The sequence below is a fragment of the Papaver somniferum genome, chromosome 1 (assembly GCF_003573695.1).
Source record: "Papaver somniferum cultivar HN1 chromosome 1, ASM357369v1, whole genome shotgun sequence".
Taxonomy (NCBI): domain Eukaryota; kingdom Viridiplantae; phylum Streptophyta; class Magnoliopsida; order Ranunculales; family Papaveraceae; genus Papaver; species Papaver somniferum.
In genome coordinates, this window is record NC_039358.1 from 36,427,792 (window position 1) to 36,444,501 (window position 16,710).

Sequence of the window (16,710 nt, forward strand, 5' to 3'; positions counted from 1 at the left end):
CACTGTATCTCTCTCATCCTGTGAAGCTGAGTTTATGGCTGCAACAGAAGCATCTAAACAATCAATATGGCTTCAAAAACTGTTGGGTGAAATCAAAGGAAGAGAACCTGAAAAAATTCTCATCAAGATTGATAATAAGTCTGCAATTGCACTCACTAAAAATCTAGTGTTTCATGGGAAGACGAAACACATTCACAAAAGGTATTATTTCATACGAGAATGTATCGAGAAGGAGATCATCAACGTTGAACACATACCAGGAACTGAGCAGAAAGCAGATATATTGACAAAGGCATTAGCTCGGATCAAGTTTGAAGAAATGATACAATTGATTGGAGTACAAGATATGTCACGGGTAAGGTTGAAGCTTAACAGGGAGAATGTTGGTTAATCTTCAATATAGAAATCACTAACAAGTTGGTTAGGATAAGAATAGGAAATACATGAAGTTCTAAGAATTAGGAGCTAGCTAAGTTCTAAGAAAAGGAAAGACATGTAATAAGGTAATAGGATTAGGAAAAGGAATTCATAGTTCTATATATATATGATCACCAAAGTTGTGGTTGATCATATGAGCAAGATTAGAGCTTGTGTTTAGTTTTGAGAGATTTTATAAACATCAATAAAGAGAGTTGTCTTTATATAAGCTAAGTTTCATCTTGCAGTTGCCATTAAAGTAACACAAGTACGTCCCTTTATAGCTCAAGTATTCAAGAAAAAAAATACACCAAGAATGCGTGTTAGGGCACATTATTGACATGGATCACCGTAGAGAAGATGCGTGAGAGCGCATAATGTTAGCCAAATAGAGTAACAATATTAATTAGTGGAAAACTTAGTCCATGGGTGTAATATTTAACACCAAATTGGGGATAAAAAAACAACTGGTGAGCACATATTAAGTTAAAAGTGTTTGCTGGGAATTTTCATATATGAAAGTCCACTTCACTTGCATCAAACAACTGATGAGCACATGTCAAAACAGCCACAGGCAAACTATCGTTCAAAACCGGCGTTCCCCCCTAAAAAAAGCAAGGTCTTAAATACAAGTCAAGGGTGCATGACCGGCAACATACAATAAAAAGTAAGTCCATAGATAAAAGTTTCACAACAAATTGAGAATAAAAATCAACTGATGAGTATATTGCTAGCTACTTCTTTATGGGCGCTGGATTTGATCATGAGATGCTGCCTCCCTAAACAAACTTCAGATGATACTTATAACTTGAGAGGTCTTGCAGGTGGGACGTGTTGCCATCACCTTTGCCAATACAAAGACTATATAAACAAGAAATCTTTATCAGATTTTGGGATTAACAGAGATGATTTTTCAAGTCCCCTCGTACCAAATTATCAAAATCGACCACCGTTTTGTTTCCTCTGTTGTGATACCAACTCCATACAGTTTCCATGTTTAGGACTACTATAATTAGTTTGTTTATTTCTTTTATTAGGTATTTAAGAGTTATTAAAACTCTTGTTCTTTACTTCTTGTGCACGGCTTTGAAGCTATAAATAACTTGGCCAATTATTAGTTTCGTTATCAATCAATACAAGAACAGTTTTCTTCTATCTTTTCTCTTAAACTCCAACGCAGAGGGGCTAATCTTCCAAGTTTCTAGACTTTTGATCTGATATCATTGTGTTTTGGTGTTGGGTCATAACACCTGGATCAGAGCAGGTTTCTGTTCAAACCCTAAATTCTTTAAAAAAAAAAAAAGATGACGTACACAGAAGATTTGTCTCAACTGCAACAAAGCATTGCTGCGGTTACAACAAAACTTGATTCATTAGTCACTACCATTACCAACAAACATACTCATGGTGAGGAAGTTTGTGATCGAAAGCAAGCTGCAGACAAACAACTTCGTGAAGACGATCGTGCTCTTAGGAAACTCGATTTATCTGAACATACCAAAGAGCTTTCTCAAACTCTTACCGCAGATCTGACGACAGCCTTATCTACATCTTTGGCTACAACGTTGGGAACCACTTTATGTGCAGTGTTTATGGAAGTTTATCCTCCACAAGGTCATCGTACTAATGGTGCTGCTCCACCACCACCACCTCCTCCTCCTGGTAATGAAACTAATATTAGGGCTAGCTCTATCAGTCTTAAATTTCTAACCTTTGATGGAGATGATCCAGATAGTTGGATTTTTAGTGTAGATCAATATTTCAGCCTACATACAGTTGCTGACAATTTGAAGCTAACCATTGTTGCTGCACATCTTAAGGGTGATGCCAATGCTTGGTATCGTTGGAAACGAACCACAATTACTGTTACTACTTGGTTGGAGTTTTGTTCACTTGTTCGTGCTCGGTTTTCTTCTACAAAATTTGTAGATGCTCGCATGGCAATCATCACAATTAAGCAAAAAGGTACCGTCCGTGAGCACATACCTGATTTCGAAAGATTATTGAATTTCGTCACAGATTTACCTGAGATCACTTGATCAATTGTTTTATTCATTCTCTTAAACCGGATATTGGTTCCATGGTTAAGTTACTTGAACCTCAGACATTGACTGCAGCTTTCACAAAAGCAATAAATCAAGAAGACGCTTTGCTAGCCAACAATTCAACCCCAAAGCCTTATCGTCCTCCCCAGTTACAGACTCTGACACCTGCTATCGCTATTAAAGTAAGAAAACCAAATTTACCACCTGGAGCTAAGAGACTTACATGGGAAGAACAAAAAGAAAAACGAGAAAGAGGCGAGCGATTCAATTGTGAAAAATTATTCACTCCTGGACATATGTGTTTGAAACCACGATTGCTACTTTTGGAAGGATCTCCAGATACAAATGATTCTTTTGTTGAGCAGACAGATGATGACATTGTCAAAGAACTAACACCAGAGTTTGAGGAATCACCGGCATCAACACTTTCTTTTCATTCACTAATGGGTTCTCCTTCTCCCAGAACGATGCGCATCTTAGGTTTCACCAAAGGTCAAACATTAAAAGTCCTTCTTGATTCAGGTTCCACTCATAATTTCCTTCATCCTCAGATAGCTAAACAATGTGGTTACCCAATTCTTTCTGGAGATGCTGCCTTGCGTGTGACAATTGGTGATGGTGGTCAGCTAAGTAATCAAGGTTTTTCTCTAATACTCCACTTAAATTTCAGAACTATGAATTTACTTCTGATTTTTATCTTTTACCAATTAGTGGATGTGACTTTGTGCTAGGCATTCAATGGTTACGTACTTTAGGTGCAATTTCTTAGGATTTTACAGCTTTGACTATGCAGTTTAGCATTAATGATTCTCCCATTACTTTGGTAGGCAATGTTACTCCCACAATAATGATGTTAGACAGTTCTTCAATGCATCGTTTATTGGATAGAGAGAATTATGGAATTTTGTTCCAATTAAGTACATTCCAGGAAAATACTTCTACAACTGTTTCTGTTTTGGCACTTGAAATTAAGCAGCTAATATCTACTTATTCGTATATCTTTGAGACACCTACTTCACTGCCTCCTTCACGACACCATGACCATATATTCCCTTGCTACCAGATTCTTCACCTGTCAATGTTCGTTTTACCGTTATCCACATTTTCAGAAGAACGAAATTGAGAAGATAATTTCAGAGTTACAACAAGCAGGTCTTATTAGGGAGAGTTCAAGCCATTTCTCTTCTCCAATCTTGATGGTTCGAAAGAAAGATGACACTTGGCGTATGTGTGTGGATTATCGTGCACTAAATAATATCACAATAAAGGATCGTTTCCCAATTCCTATGGTCGACGAACTCTTGGATGAACTACATGGTGCTTGTATATTTACAAAGTTGGACTTACGTTTTGGTTATTATCAAATCAGATTGTTTGGCCATGATATTCACAAGACTGCTTTTCGAACACACGATGGACATTACGAGTTTCTCGTCATGCCATTTGGTCTTTCAAATGCACCAGCCACTTTCCAAAGCTTGATGAACCACATATTCAAGCCGTATTTACGAAGGTTTGTGCTTGTGTTTTTTGATGATATTTTAATCTTTATCAAGAGTATTTCTGAGCATGTTGAACATCTGAAAGCTGTTTTTGAGATTTTACATTCTCATAAATTATTTGTGAAGGAAACAAAGTGTACTTTTGCTCAACCTTCTGTGGGGTATTTAGGCCATGTTATTTCATCTGAAGGTGTATCAGTGGAAGATGATAAAATCAAGAGTATTCTTTCTTGGCCTATTCTTAGTACAATTAAAGAACTTCGATCATTTTTGGGTCTTGCTGGGTATTATCGCAAGTTGTCAAAAACTTTGGCATCATTAGTCATCCCTTAACTCAACTATTGAAGAAAGATGTTTTTCTTTGGACTGATGTTGCTACTTCGTCATTCAAACAAATGCAACATGCTCTCACTACCACTCCAGTATTAGTCTTACAAGATTTCAGGAAAGAATTTTATTTAGAGTGTGATGCTTCTGGTGGGGGTTTAGGTGTTGTGTTAATGCAATCTCAGAGACCCATTGCTTATTATAGCAAACGATTATCTGGTAAGAATTTAAATCTTTCGATGTATGATAAAGAAATATTGGCAATTGTGTCTGCTGTCAGAAATGACGACCTTATTTAATGGGAAGACACTTCAAGATATACACAGATCATAGGAGCTTGAAATATTTTTTGGATCAAAAACTATCATCCATGGAACAACAAAAATGGCTATCAAAGTTATTGGGATATGACTATCAAATTATTTTTCGCAAAGGCAAGGAGAATGTTGCTGCAGATGCTCTATCACGTTTATCAGGTCCTCAACTAAACTTGTTATCTACACCTATTTTTTCTGGTGTGCATAATATTGTTGTTGAGTGTCATCAAGATGATGAGTATGCATCACTTATTGCTGAATTGAGTGTTAACCCTGGATTTAAACGTCATTATACTTGTATAGATGGCATTTTAAGATATAAACAACGCATTGTGGTTGTTTCTTCTTCTTCATGGTGTTCAAAACTACTTTTGGAGTTTCATGCAACTCCATTGGGAGGTCATTCAGGTTATCTAAGAACCCTCAAGAGACTTCAACAAAAAAAATTATTGGAAGGGTATGAAACATTCTCTTAAAGAATTCATTGATCATTGTGACATCTGCCAACGCAACAAGTCTGAATCAGTGTCTCCTCCTGGATTATTAAATCCTTTACCATACCTGCTGATGTTTGGCTTGATATTTCAATGGATTTCATTCATGGGTTTCCTTTATCTACAAGAAAAAGTTCAATTTTGGTTGTGGTTGATCGTCTCTCCAAGTATGCTCATGTTATTGCTTTATCTCATCCATATTCTGCTAGCACAGTTGCTAAAGTATTTATACGAGAAATAGTGCGTCTTCATGGAATGCCAAGGAGTATTGTCAGTGATCGAGATGCGATATTTATGAGTGATTTTTAGACAACTTATTTCTCCTTACAAGGTACTCAATTATGCCCCAGTTCAGCTTATCACCCACAATCAGATGGTCAAACTGAAGTTACTAATCGAACCTTAGAATGTTACTTACGTTGTTTTGCTGGTATGAAACCGAAAGATTGGTTTAAGTGGCTTCCATGGGCTGAATGGTGGTATAATACGAGCTTTCATACTGCTATTCAAATGACTCCTTATGAAGCTTTGTACAACCGTTCACCACCAACAATTTTATCATATTTACTTGGTTCTACACCAGTACATGTTGTTGATCTAAATCTTCAAGCTTGAGATCACACTCTTAAACTCTTAAAATCACACTTGCTTGAAGCACAGACTCGGATGAAGAAATATGTTGATTCTCATCGCACAGAGAGGTCTTATGAGATAAACGATTTGGTTTATTTGCGACTACAACCATACCGGCAAACTACTGTGGCAAGCACATCTTTTTCGAAGCTTTCTCCTCGATTCTATGGTCCTTTTAGAGTCCTGGAGAAAATTGGAAGTGTGGCTTATAAGTTAGAGTTACCTGCAACAAGTCGCATTCATCCTGTATTCCACGTTTCTCAACTAAAAAGAAGATTAAGAATGAATGTTCATGTGGTTGCTGTGTTACCAGATGTCATTGACTATGACAAATGGGAGCCATCTGCTATTCTACAGCGTAGAATATACAAGAATAGGGCTGCAAAGGAGCCGGTCAAAAAGACCTATACCGGTCTGGAGCCGGAAATACCGGACCGGAACCGAACCGGTACCGGAGTAACCGGTACAGGGACCGGGACAGGAGATTCAGAACCGTCTTAGACCGGTACAAGCACCGGTTCTGGGAGGAGGACCGACCTGTACCGGCCCAGTTGTACCGATTAATTTGATCCATTATATCTTTGTAGGTTTTTGATCTTAGTCGTCTATACTAGGTATATAGTATCGCAAGAATAACCAGTTCACCCATTTTTCTTCTTCTATTCTTTATCTCTGAAGAACAGCGACAACTCTTCTTCTTCTTCTTCAGCCTAGTTTGATTTGTTCTTTTTCTTCACCATCTCTATCAGCCTAGTTCGATTTGTTCTTCTTCTTCACCAACTCATCATCTCCATCTCTTTCAACTCATCTGAGTTCTATATATTTTTGAAGAATCATCAACTTCAGGTAATAAGATTATAGTTGTGAATCTCGTGATCTCCGTGGGAACATGGGTTTTCTGCTTTTGATGTTGTTACTTTAGTGGATATGATTTGGGAATATATATGGGTTTTATTTCATCTTCTAATTTGAGTTCTTAATGGCTTTCAGTGGAGAATGGAAGAAGGAAGAGGATTAGAGCGATGTGAACTGTGAAGGTATAACTTTATTCCATCTTTTTGTTTAAGAAATTGGGTTTCTATTAGGCTAATTATAATTAGGTGTTTTTGTTGATTGGGTTCTCTATTAAATCGATTGCATCTTATCTTTTATGAATTCCATGCATGTTTAATTTAGGGTTAATTCAATTTATTATGTTAGATTTAGGTTTAATTTTGTTGGAATTCATTAATTGATCGGATTTAGGGTATATTGCTATGAAGTTGGATTTATTGGGAATTTTGGATGATTTTTCAGAAGTATGTAGCTATGATGTTTGATAATTTGCTTGTGAGACTTGTAAACAGTTTGTAAGGATTCATAGTTCAGGCTTACCTTCTGCTTTATGTTGGACTTTGAGTTTATTTGCTTATACATTAAAATAGTTTATGTTGACTTTGAGCTCATTAGATAGTGTTCATTGCATTGGTTTTAAGCGATTTTTGTGGTTCTGTTTTGTTGATTCATTGTTTGAGGTAGTATTTTTTGGGGACAAGTAATAACATAGTTACACAGTACTACAATGTGTCTGTAAACTGCAATTAGTTGGTTAAGTTTTGTACAATAATCATGTTTCATGCTACCTCTGGTTAATTCATTCATCGTTCTTTTCTAGGTGTTGTAAATAGTCATGTCTCATGCTCCAACAAGTACAACAATAGAGGTTGAAGTTGGTGATAACAAAAACAAGCACGACAAAGTGATATCTGATGTTTGGTTGGAAATGACGAGGATTAGTGAAACTCATGCTCAATGTCGTCACTGCAAGGGTAAATATGCTGCTCAGAATGATGTAAATGGCACTACCGGATTACGAAAGCATTTGAATAGATGTCCAAAAAATCCTAACAAGAAGAAAGATTAGTGAAAATTTTTAAGTATTTTGTAATGGTGACGTTGAAATGTTGAACTTATCTACCTAAGTATGTATATTATAAATTGAACTTATTTTGTAATGTTGCTGGAATGTTGTTCTAGACTTTTACTCTTTTAGTATTTTGAATTGTTTTTCAGGTAAAAGACCCGGTACCGGACTTGTACCGGACCGGTACCGGAGTACCGGTACAAGTACAGGTACCGGTCCTTAAATTTCAGTACCGGTCAACACCAAATACAGGGACCGGTTCCATAGGAGAACCGGGCCGTACCGGAGTATGTGCATCCCTATACAAGAAGGGCCATAATGCTGGCACACAATGGCTAGTACATTGGAAAAATCATCCTGAAGATGAAGCTACTTGGGAGGATGATGACGAGATTATTGCAAGATTTCCAACTTTCAAGACTTGAGGACAAGTCAATTTTTCAGGGCGTAGGATGTTGTGATACCAACTCCATACAGTTTCCATGTTTAGGGCTACTATAATTAGTTTGTTTATTTCTTTTATTAGGTGTTTAAGAGTTATTAAAATTCTTGTTCTTTACTTCTTGTGCACGGCTTTGAAGCTATAAATAGCCTGGCCAATTATTAGTTTCGTTATCAATCAATATAAGAACAGTTTTCTTCTATCTTTTCTCTTAAACTCCATCGCAGAGGGGCTAATCTTCCAAGTTTTTAGCCTTTTGATCTGATATCATTGTGTTTTGGTGTTGGGTCATAACATCTTCCTTTTCTTTATGGTCATTTTATGAAGAACAAAATTGCTTAGTATTATTGGATCCGAAGAAGAAGATGATGAGGAAGATTTGTTGAGTAAAAAAAGAAAGATGATGAGGAAGATGAAGGTAATGATTTTTTTGATGATGATGAAGGAGGGCTTGTGCAAGAACTGTAATATTGTTGTGTGTTGTATCGAATACAATAAAGATGGGTCTTTATAGACAAAAAATTACACAGATGACAAGATGAGGAAAAGAAGATAGGGGCCATTGCCCCGACCACATCTGCCAACGGAAAAAAAAAATCATTTTGTTGTAGTGGAGGAGAAATTTCAACCGTATACTTGAGACATACTAACAGCAAGAACTATAATCCATTCAAGTGTTAATGGTAATTTGGTTGGGGGAGTAGAAGTTTATTAATTCATTTAGGAGGCACATAGAAAAAGAAATATAACTAACACTTTTTCCCTCTTTGGTCATTAGTAGTAAGTAGTAACCCACCACCAAATTTAAAAACTTAGCTCCACCGCTGAAGTCTTTGTCATATGTGAGGTTATTGCATTGTGATTCATTAGAGTACCATGAGCATTTTAACTGTCCTGTGTTTGTCAGGAGCAAGCTGCATTTTCTTTTGTTGAAAATGGTGCAATCAGTTTTCAGTTTTTAGTATGAACATATCTTAAAGAATCTCAAAACCTTATCTAGTACTTCACCATTGTTATTCACTCAAAAATTTGTTCTCTTTCCTTAGGTCTCAAGATCCACCATTCAGGTAATAACGGACTTATAATATATCTCTTGCAATAGACAACTACTATCCGAGCACCAGTTTTCAATAGCAGTGTAAAATAGCTGGGCTGGGATCCGGAAAATGTACTCAATCTGAGTAGCTAGCTAGCAAAACAATGTTTAATAGACTGCTAGGGGGTTTTGGAGGTCAAGTACTGAAACCCCGTTTAATGTCCGTGATCGCCATCTTGTCTATTTCCGAAAAGCTTATGCCATCCAAAATGGCTTCAAAATGAGTGGAATCAAGTATGAATGACCATCCAAAACATCTTAGTAGTTAGTAGTATACTACTGTACGTTATACATACACACACTGTTCAACTGGGCCATTATTGGTGACTTTAAGGAGTATTTATTCTTCTTTTGGGCTCAACCCATTACAGAATGTGAAAACTACGGCCAAATCCATTTTACAGATTTCTTCCACTGTGAAACCCACACTCATAAAAATTCAGGCACGCACCCATTTTCTGGGGTAACATTTCTCCTACACCCAGAATTTCTAAAATTATATTTCTTCACAAGCCGCAAAATTCCTTCTTCAATTCCTTCTCTTCTTCTTCTCTACTGTGAGTTTCTTCTCTATTGATTCTTAGGTTACAAATCGAACAAAGTTGAAGTTGCTGCCGAATCTGGCAATGGTTGAAGAGAATATTTGTTAATAAGAGAGAAAAGCAGAAACGGAGATGAAGAGATTGATAAGAAAATGAAATCCGGACAAAGCTTCATCAACAATTGATCCTAAGGAGGATGAATTCTCTATTCGATTTTTTTCATTTTACTCTTTTTATTATTATATCTGATGATTTTATAAACAAAACTTTGAGAAAGCTTTTCTAAAAACTTTGCCTGTTCTCTTTTACAAATCTAATTTTTGTTTTCAAAACCTTGATTCAAAGTGAGTTTTGGTTGTAGATTTTCTGTCAGCGAATCATGCTTTACAAACCCATTCAGTGAATTACAAAATTTTATGCATCAAAATTTTCAGCCAAGTTGGGGATTTTCCTGTGAACAAAACCAAACAAATTCCTGGTGATAGATCCCATTCTTCGTATTACAGATGTTCTCACAAGTTTTCCTAGATTACTCATCATATTGCCTTGTTAATTGCAGCGATGTAAGAACAAGATTCTATGTTTACTCCATGTATCAGCCAGCATGATAAAGCTCAACCAACATTTTGGGAAAAACAAAAGCAAAGCCAATTTCTTGTATCAACCAACGTTTCTGCACGAGTAAGGCATTACTATAAGAAACCGATTCACATCCACATATGATAGCGGAAGTCGTTATGCAGCTTTGAAAATCCCCAAGTTGGAAACTGGGCGAATATGAGCGAATATGACTCCAACACCCCACTCTCGTCACAGTTCTAGTAGCAAGCGCGCCAGACGTCTGTTGTCTGGATTGGAAGCAGAGGACCACTTTTCCTTTTGCTAAAGTTGCATTCAAAGAACTTGCATCACAACTCCTGGAAGAAACCAATTATATGGGATTTAAGCATTTTGTCTGCAGAGAGCGAACAATGGGTAAAGAGCTGAATACAAATGTGACAAGTTACTTATGATAATCTATAATAACAGTTAAGATCAAAATCAAAAGTAGAGTTGCTTTACTTTGCCTTCGTCTGAATCACTGGAAGCAATATCTTGTCCAGATACTATGGGGTATAATATGTGAACATGCTTCCCAATATAAAATGCTTGTCCCTGCATGAGAAAATAAGCTTTACAGGGATACATGGTATGACTTCCCTTGCATTTGAAATGGAATTAGGAACACAGGGTGTGAAGACAAAATATGGGTACAACACACATGCGTTTACTGATCTCTAGCACCTCGTCACTTGCACATTAGCCAAGTTTATCCAAGTAGGAAAGAAACACCAAAGGATAAGCTTATAAAGATGGTATATGTTAGATTCATTTTTGTTTGAGATTTTGACTTTCTTTTGCAACTAATAAAGTCTGCCCAAACCACATACATATCAGCCTTGAAAGGAAAATGAGAAAATTACCACAATGGTTTGGTTTTTCCCAAAGACTGGTTGAGCTTATTTGTTATGCAGCTTTGAAAAACAAGAGATTGGTTTTGTTTTTGTTTCTCCCCTATTTCCTTGTTTTTAAAATGTTTATGTAACTATATGTGTAGTTGTCAAAATGGATGCTTTACTCGTGATGCAGCTTTGAAAATGGTTGCATAACCTGTTATGCATATACAAAAGTTGTTGCATAACTTGTTATGAAATTTTAGAAAATGGTTGCATAATAATAACACGTTATGCAACAATTTTTTTGTAACTATTGAAACCAATAAATATAAAGAGAGTATAACTTGTTATGCACCTATAATAATAACTACATAACATGTTATGCAGTCGTGAAAATAGATGCATAACCTGTTATGCATCCGAAAATATGGCTGCATAATACATTATGCATCGAGAAAATTGTTGCACAATCTTTTATGCATCGAGAAAATAGATGCATAACCTTATATGCATCCGTAAATATATATGCATCAATTTTTTATGTACGTGCTAAAATCAACTAAAACAATGGCTACATAACTTGTTTCTAGATGCATAACTTTGTTATCAAAATGCATAATTTGTTATGCAGTGGAGAAAATGGTTGCATAATTCGTTATGCGTCTGCAGAATGTGTCATGCATCTTTTTTTGTGGCTGCATAATAGTTATGTACCAAGTTTTCGAAAATTTTGCCTAAAATGATGATCACCTCCGATTTTTTCGTGAAAAACAAAAATTTGATATTCTTGTTTGTACTCGTCGCGTAGCTCTCTTAAAAAGATTTCCAACGATATAAAATTTGTAAAATTCCAAGACGCGGATTTTTAGATATGTTATATCCAAGTTGCGTTGCCAATTATACCCTTGATGCATAATCCGTCGTGTAAACATTTTTAATAATTTCATATAATTATGGATGTCACGGTACCTAAAATTAATTGTAGACCTGACAATTAAAATGTTATTTTTTTTGGGCCTGTGCCTAATTTTCCTTTACAGAATCTACCTTGAAATGTGTCACTCAATAACTAAAGTCTAACTACACCTGCGACTGCGATCCTCAAAAGACTGTATTCTAACAGTTTGGTGTAAGATTCTTGTTGAATGCATTGCTTCTAGAAAGAGTCAGTAGTGATTCTAGTGAGTGAATGAACGAGAGTGAGTCGTTAAGTATATCAGTCCATTTTTAAGGAAAAAATGCGCAAAATATCCCAAGGAGGGGCCATTGCCCCCACCACAACTTCCAAAAGAAAGAAAAAAAAACAAATGTTGGTTGTGGAGAAATTTGATTGGAGGAGTATCATCCTGGTAGGTGGACGAAGGACATATATCAAGTTATATCAACCATCAACAATCTTAATCCCGGAGCCGACACCACCAACCTCACTAATGATGCATTGCTGCATTAAAGATGAATACTACTACTACCTGAGCCTGAGGTTGCATTGTGATGGATACCAAGGGATGTCACCCGCATAATCACCAAAAATCTTGAAGATCAATAATTTAATGCTTTGTGCTTCTGCAATGCTAAAAATGTCAAAAGAAAAAATAAAATTACTGAGCATTGTGGATTTATTTTTACATCTCCTCTCTAGCTCAAATATTCAAAAAAAAAAAAAACAAAAACAAAAAAACAAACAATTATACCAAGAATATAATGGATGAAAAACGATTACATTTTGTTGGATGGACTGATATTTTGTTAACTGGGTGTAACCACAGATGAAATCACCCTATGATCTCTTTCTCTTTTTCCTTCCACTTCGGGCGTTGTCTATGTAATAGCCCAATATGACAGAATGCAAGCCCAGTGATTGATCAACCAACGATGAATTGTTTTTCATTTCGAAACCTGATTTAAGGCATATCAAATTTTTTTTTGAGGCATACTCAATGTTTACCCTAATTAAGGGGTATCTAAAGCTAGTTAAATTATTTAGATAACCTTGTTTAATTAACTAATTTATTTAATTTAATTATTTTAATTTTATTAAATTTTATTAAAAATGTCCTATTTTATTTTTTATTTTAAATATTTATTCTTTAAAAATGTCCTATTTTATGTATTGATTCATATAATAATTTCGTTTTTTTAAGATGATTTTTTTTTATTATTATTTAATTTTTGTTTTTATTTTTAATTATTTTTCTTCTCTTTTTAATACAGAAAACACTTTAAAATACTCAAAAAGAAAAATTAAATTTTTAAAAAAAAAATAGAGAGAAAATAATAAAAATCATGGGTTTTCCGGTTCCTTCTATGGCGATTTTTGGCGACTGAAAACCAGAAACATTCACCAGAACCATGGGAGCTCTTCTTAATCCCCTGAAAACCCCCTTTTTTTTTCCTTTTCTTCTTTTAGGGTTTTTATTTCGTTGTTTTTTTAGGGTTTATCATTTTCGATATGTCTAGGAAAACCATGTCTTCTTCTCGACCTCAGCAGTGTTCTCCTAATGTTTCATCTCAGGTTAGTTCATCGTCTTCTTCCTCCTCTGGCACAGTGGATGCTGTTAACGCAGTTTATTACCGTTGCCCCTTTAAGGGTTTTCATGGCTGTGGTGACGGAGTTAATGGCATGGGGTATGTCAAGGGTTCCTTGCTTCGACATTTGCACGACAAGCACCTCTTCTCCGAGGACAGCAAGGTTGATTGCAGAGTTTTAATCTCTACAGATTCAGGGGTGTACCAGGCATGGGAAGAAGTTCTTCGTCACCTTCGAATGTGGATCTGCGGCCGGTGTATGCATTTGCATGCTCCGAGGTTACCCTGTAAAGGTAAGGCAGGACGAATTCATGGTAATATTATTTCCATGTCTGCTAATGGAGATGTTGTTGAGTCCCTCATCCATGGTTTGCCTAAACCTGTTGCTGCTGTTGAGAATGTTGTACGTGATGTTGTTCAGACCGAGACTGCTGTTGTTGAGACTGTCACAGGTGAGATCGTCGAAACACTTTATCCGGAGCTGCTCAACTTGTTTTGCAGAGGCATGTATCAACTGTTTCCTGCATCCCACACCAATGCAGATTAGCTTTCTCTCTTACGCTCAAAGTGTGCCTTGATAAAGTCCTTTCAAGTCCAACTGATATTTCAGCTTGGTTAAGGCTTCTACTTCTCCCCATTTGTACCTTGCGTGTTTACAAACCCAAGAATATGGCAGAGGAGAAGTCCGACACGAGGAGGAGGCTACATGTCATGGCCATTAATCAAGATCTTCTGGAATGGAAGGAGGTTAATGGTTGTTCATTCTTGCTTCGCAGATTGCTCAACAACCCGTACACTTGCCTAGCAAACCATCGTTATGGAAGAAGCAAGCCACTGCCAACTTGACTGATGCCAAGAAGAAGATGAGCTGTGGGCATTTTTCAGCTGCAATTCGAGTACTTTCTTCCAATGGTGTTGCCCCACCCCCTTAATTCCGCTAGAGTCTGTTGGTGTTGACCCAATCACGGTTGATTCGAAAGTTGTTCTTGGTGCTATTAAGAGCTTCCCTAAAGGAACTTCTAGCGGTCGAGACAGTTTATGAGCGCAACATTTAATGGATGCATTGAGTGGTTCGGCTTCTACAGTAACGAACGAGTTACTATCTTCAATCCCGGGGGTCGTCAACTTATGGCTGGTAAATGCACCGAGTTATTAGGAGAGTTCATAGATAGTGCACCCCTAACACCGTTATTGAAGACGGGTGATGGTCTTAGGTCTATAGCGTTGAGTGCCATTTGGCGCAGATTGGTCCCCAAGATAGCTGCTTTTTCCGTCAGTAAGGCCATGACTTCTTACTTGGGTGATTACCAATTTGGTGTTGGTGTGCCTGTCGGAGGAGAGCGTATTTTACACGCTGTAAATAACTTGCTGGAGTTGAAAGGTCAGTCTACCAAGATTTCAATGCTGCTTGTTGACTCTTCTAACACTTTCAATTTGGTGTGTCGGTCTCATCTTATTAAGGAAGTTCGGCTTCATTGTCCAGGTATTTCACGTTGGGTGGAATTTTGCTATAGTAAGCCTGCTAGACTTTATTATGACCAATATATATTGTCCTCGGCACTTGGTGTACAACAAGGGGACCCACTCGGTCCTTTGTTGTTTGCTTTGACACTCCATCCACTTGTGAAAACCATGCTTCTCGGTGAAAACTTGATTTGCATGCCTAGTACCTCGATGATGGGACATTATTGGTGACACTCTCGAGGTGTTAAAAGCACTTAGCATCATAGAATCTGAGGGCCCTGGTAGAGGTTTACATCTTAATAAAAGAAAACAAAGGTTTTTTGGCCTACTTCTGATCCTAGAAGTTTTGAAGAAGATGTTTTCCCTCGAGATATTGGCAGGCCAACCAATGGTGTTAAACTTTTGGGAGGCCCGGTGAGTCTGGATTTGAATTTCATCAGTGACATGGCGTTGAGTAGAGTTCGCAAGACCATTCAACTTATGTCCGTCATCAAAAAACTCAAGGACCCCCCAGAGTGATATGCTACGTACTGCTTCGCAACTGTACCGGCGTGTCTATATTGTACTTTGCTATGCGTACCACCAACCATGCAGCTCTACAGCAAGCTACTGAACTTTTTGATGACCATTTATTTCACTATTTGAGACTTTTGGTCACATGTGATGGGCAGCGTTTAGCTACCTTACTTATCAAAGAGGGTGGCCTTGGCATATATACTATGGAAGACACTCGCGACTATTTCTACCTTGCCTCCCAGAGTCAGACGGTTTTGGTACAAAAGTTTATTCTTGGTAGCTTATTCCCATCAAACAAAGTATCTTCTTATCAGTCGGTTTTTCAGAACTTCATCCAGGTATGTGGTCTGCCTGATAACTATTGCGTTGATGATACTGCCCCCCCCCCTTCTATGCACTCCCTGGCAGTTACTTATTTTGACGCAGTTAAGAGGCAAATCCCCACCTAATTTCTTTGTCTGCAAGAGATTCCATTTTGTGGAAATGCAATCGGGTTAAGCATGCTCAAGATTATCTTTTGGCAGTACCCATTAGTGGTCTAAATCAGTGCCTTGGACCAAGACAGTTTAGAGTTGTAGTTTGTTACAGCCTTGGTATCCCCTTGTTCGTCGAAGGTGGCTTATGCTCAAGATGCAATAAACCTATGGATATTTTTGGTGATCACGCTCTTCATTGTGCCAAGGATGTTGGGATCAAGTTTCGGCATGACCATGTACGTGACGTAATTGCTGACATATGTTACAAAGCTGGCGTGCCTGCTCGTAAAGAAGTCTCCCTTGTTTTTTTGTCGGATGACAATAAGGATTTGTGCCCTGCAGACATCCTTGTTCATAGTCGGGAGAACGGCCAAGATGTTTGTATGGATGTTACAGGCGTTTCACCCTTTACAGGTGAAGGTGTTCGTGTTTTTATTCCGAGCCAGGCTATTGCGAAAGCTGTTTTGCGCAAACGTACCAAATATTTAGATCAATGTGTTTCGCATGGTTATGGTTTGGGTGTTCTAGCATTTTCCATGTTGGGGGAGCTTGGTGATGATACCTTGTGTTTTTT

The 16,710-nt window shown here is 37.3% G+C and overlaps 1 protein-coding gene and 1 long non-coding RNA gene across 2 annotated transcripts; both read left to right on the top strand.

Annotated features, from left to right (window-relative positions):
- Positions 1–5,768: 5,768 nt before the first annotated feature.
- On the top strand, positions 5,769–6,236 carry LOC113285774. The gene has a single exon (XM_026534562.1). It carries the CDS (start codon positions 5,769–5,771, stop codon positions 6,234–6,236), a length of 468 nt encoding a protein of 155 aa, XP_026390347.1.
- Positions 6,237–6,490: 254 nt separating this feature from the next.
- On the top strand, positions 6,491–7,655 carry LOC113327681. Its single transcript, XR_003349141.1, has 3 exons — positions 6,491–6,581; positions 6,726–6,772; positions 7,390–7,655. It is a non-coding gene; the product is annotated as an uncharacterized LOC113327681 (long non-coding RNA).
- The last annotated feature ends 9,055 nt before the right edge of the window (positions 7,656–16,710 follow it).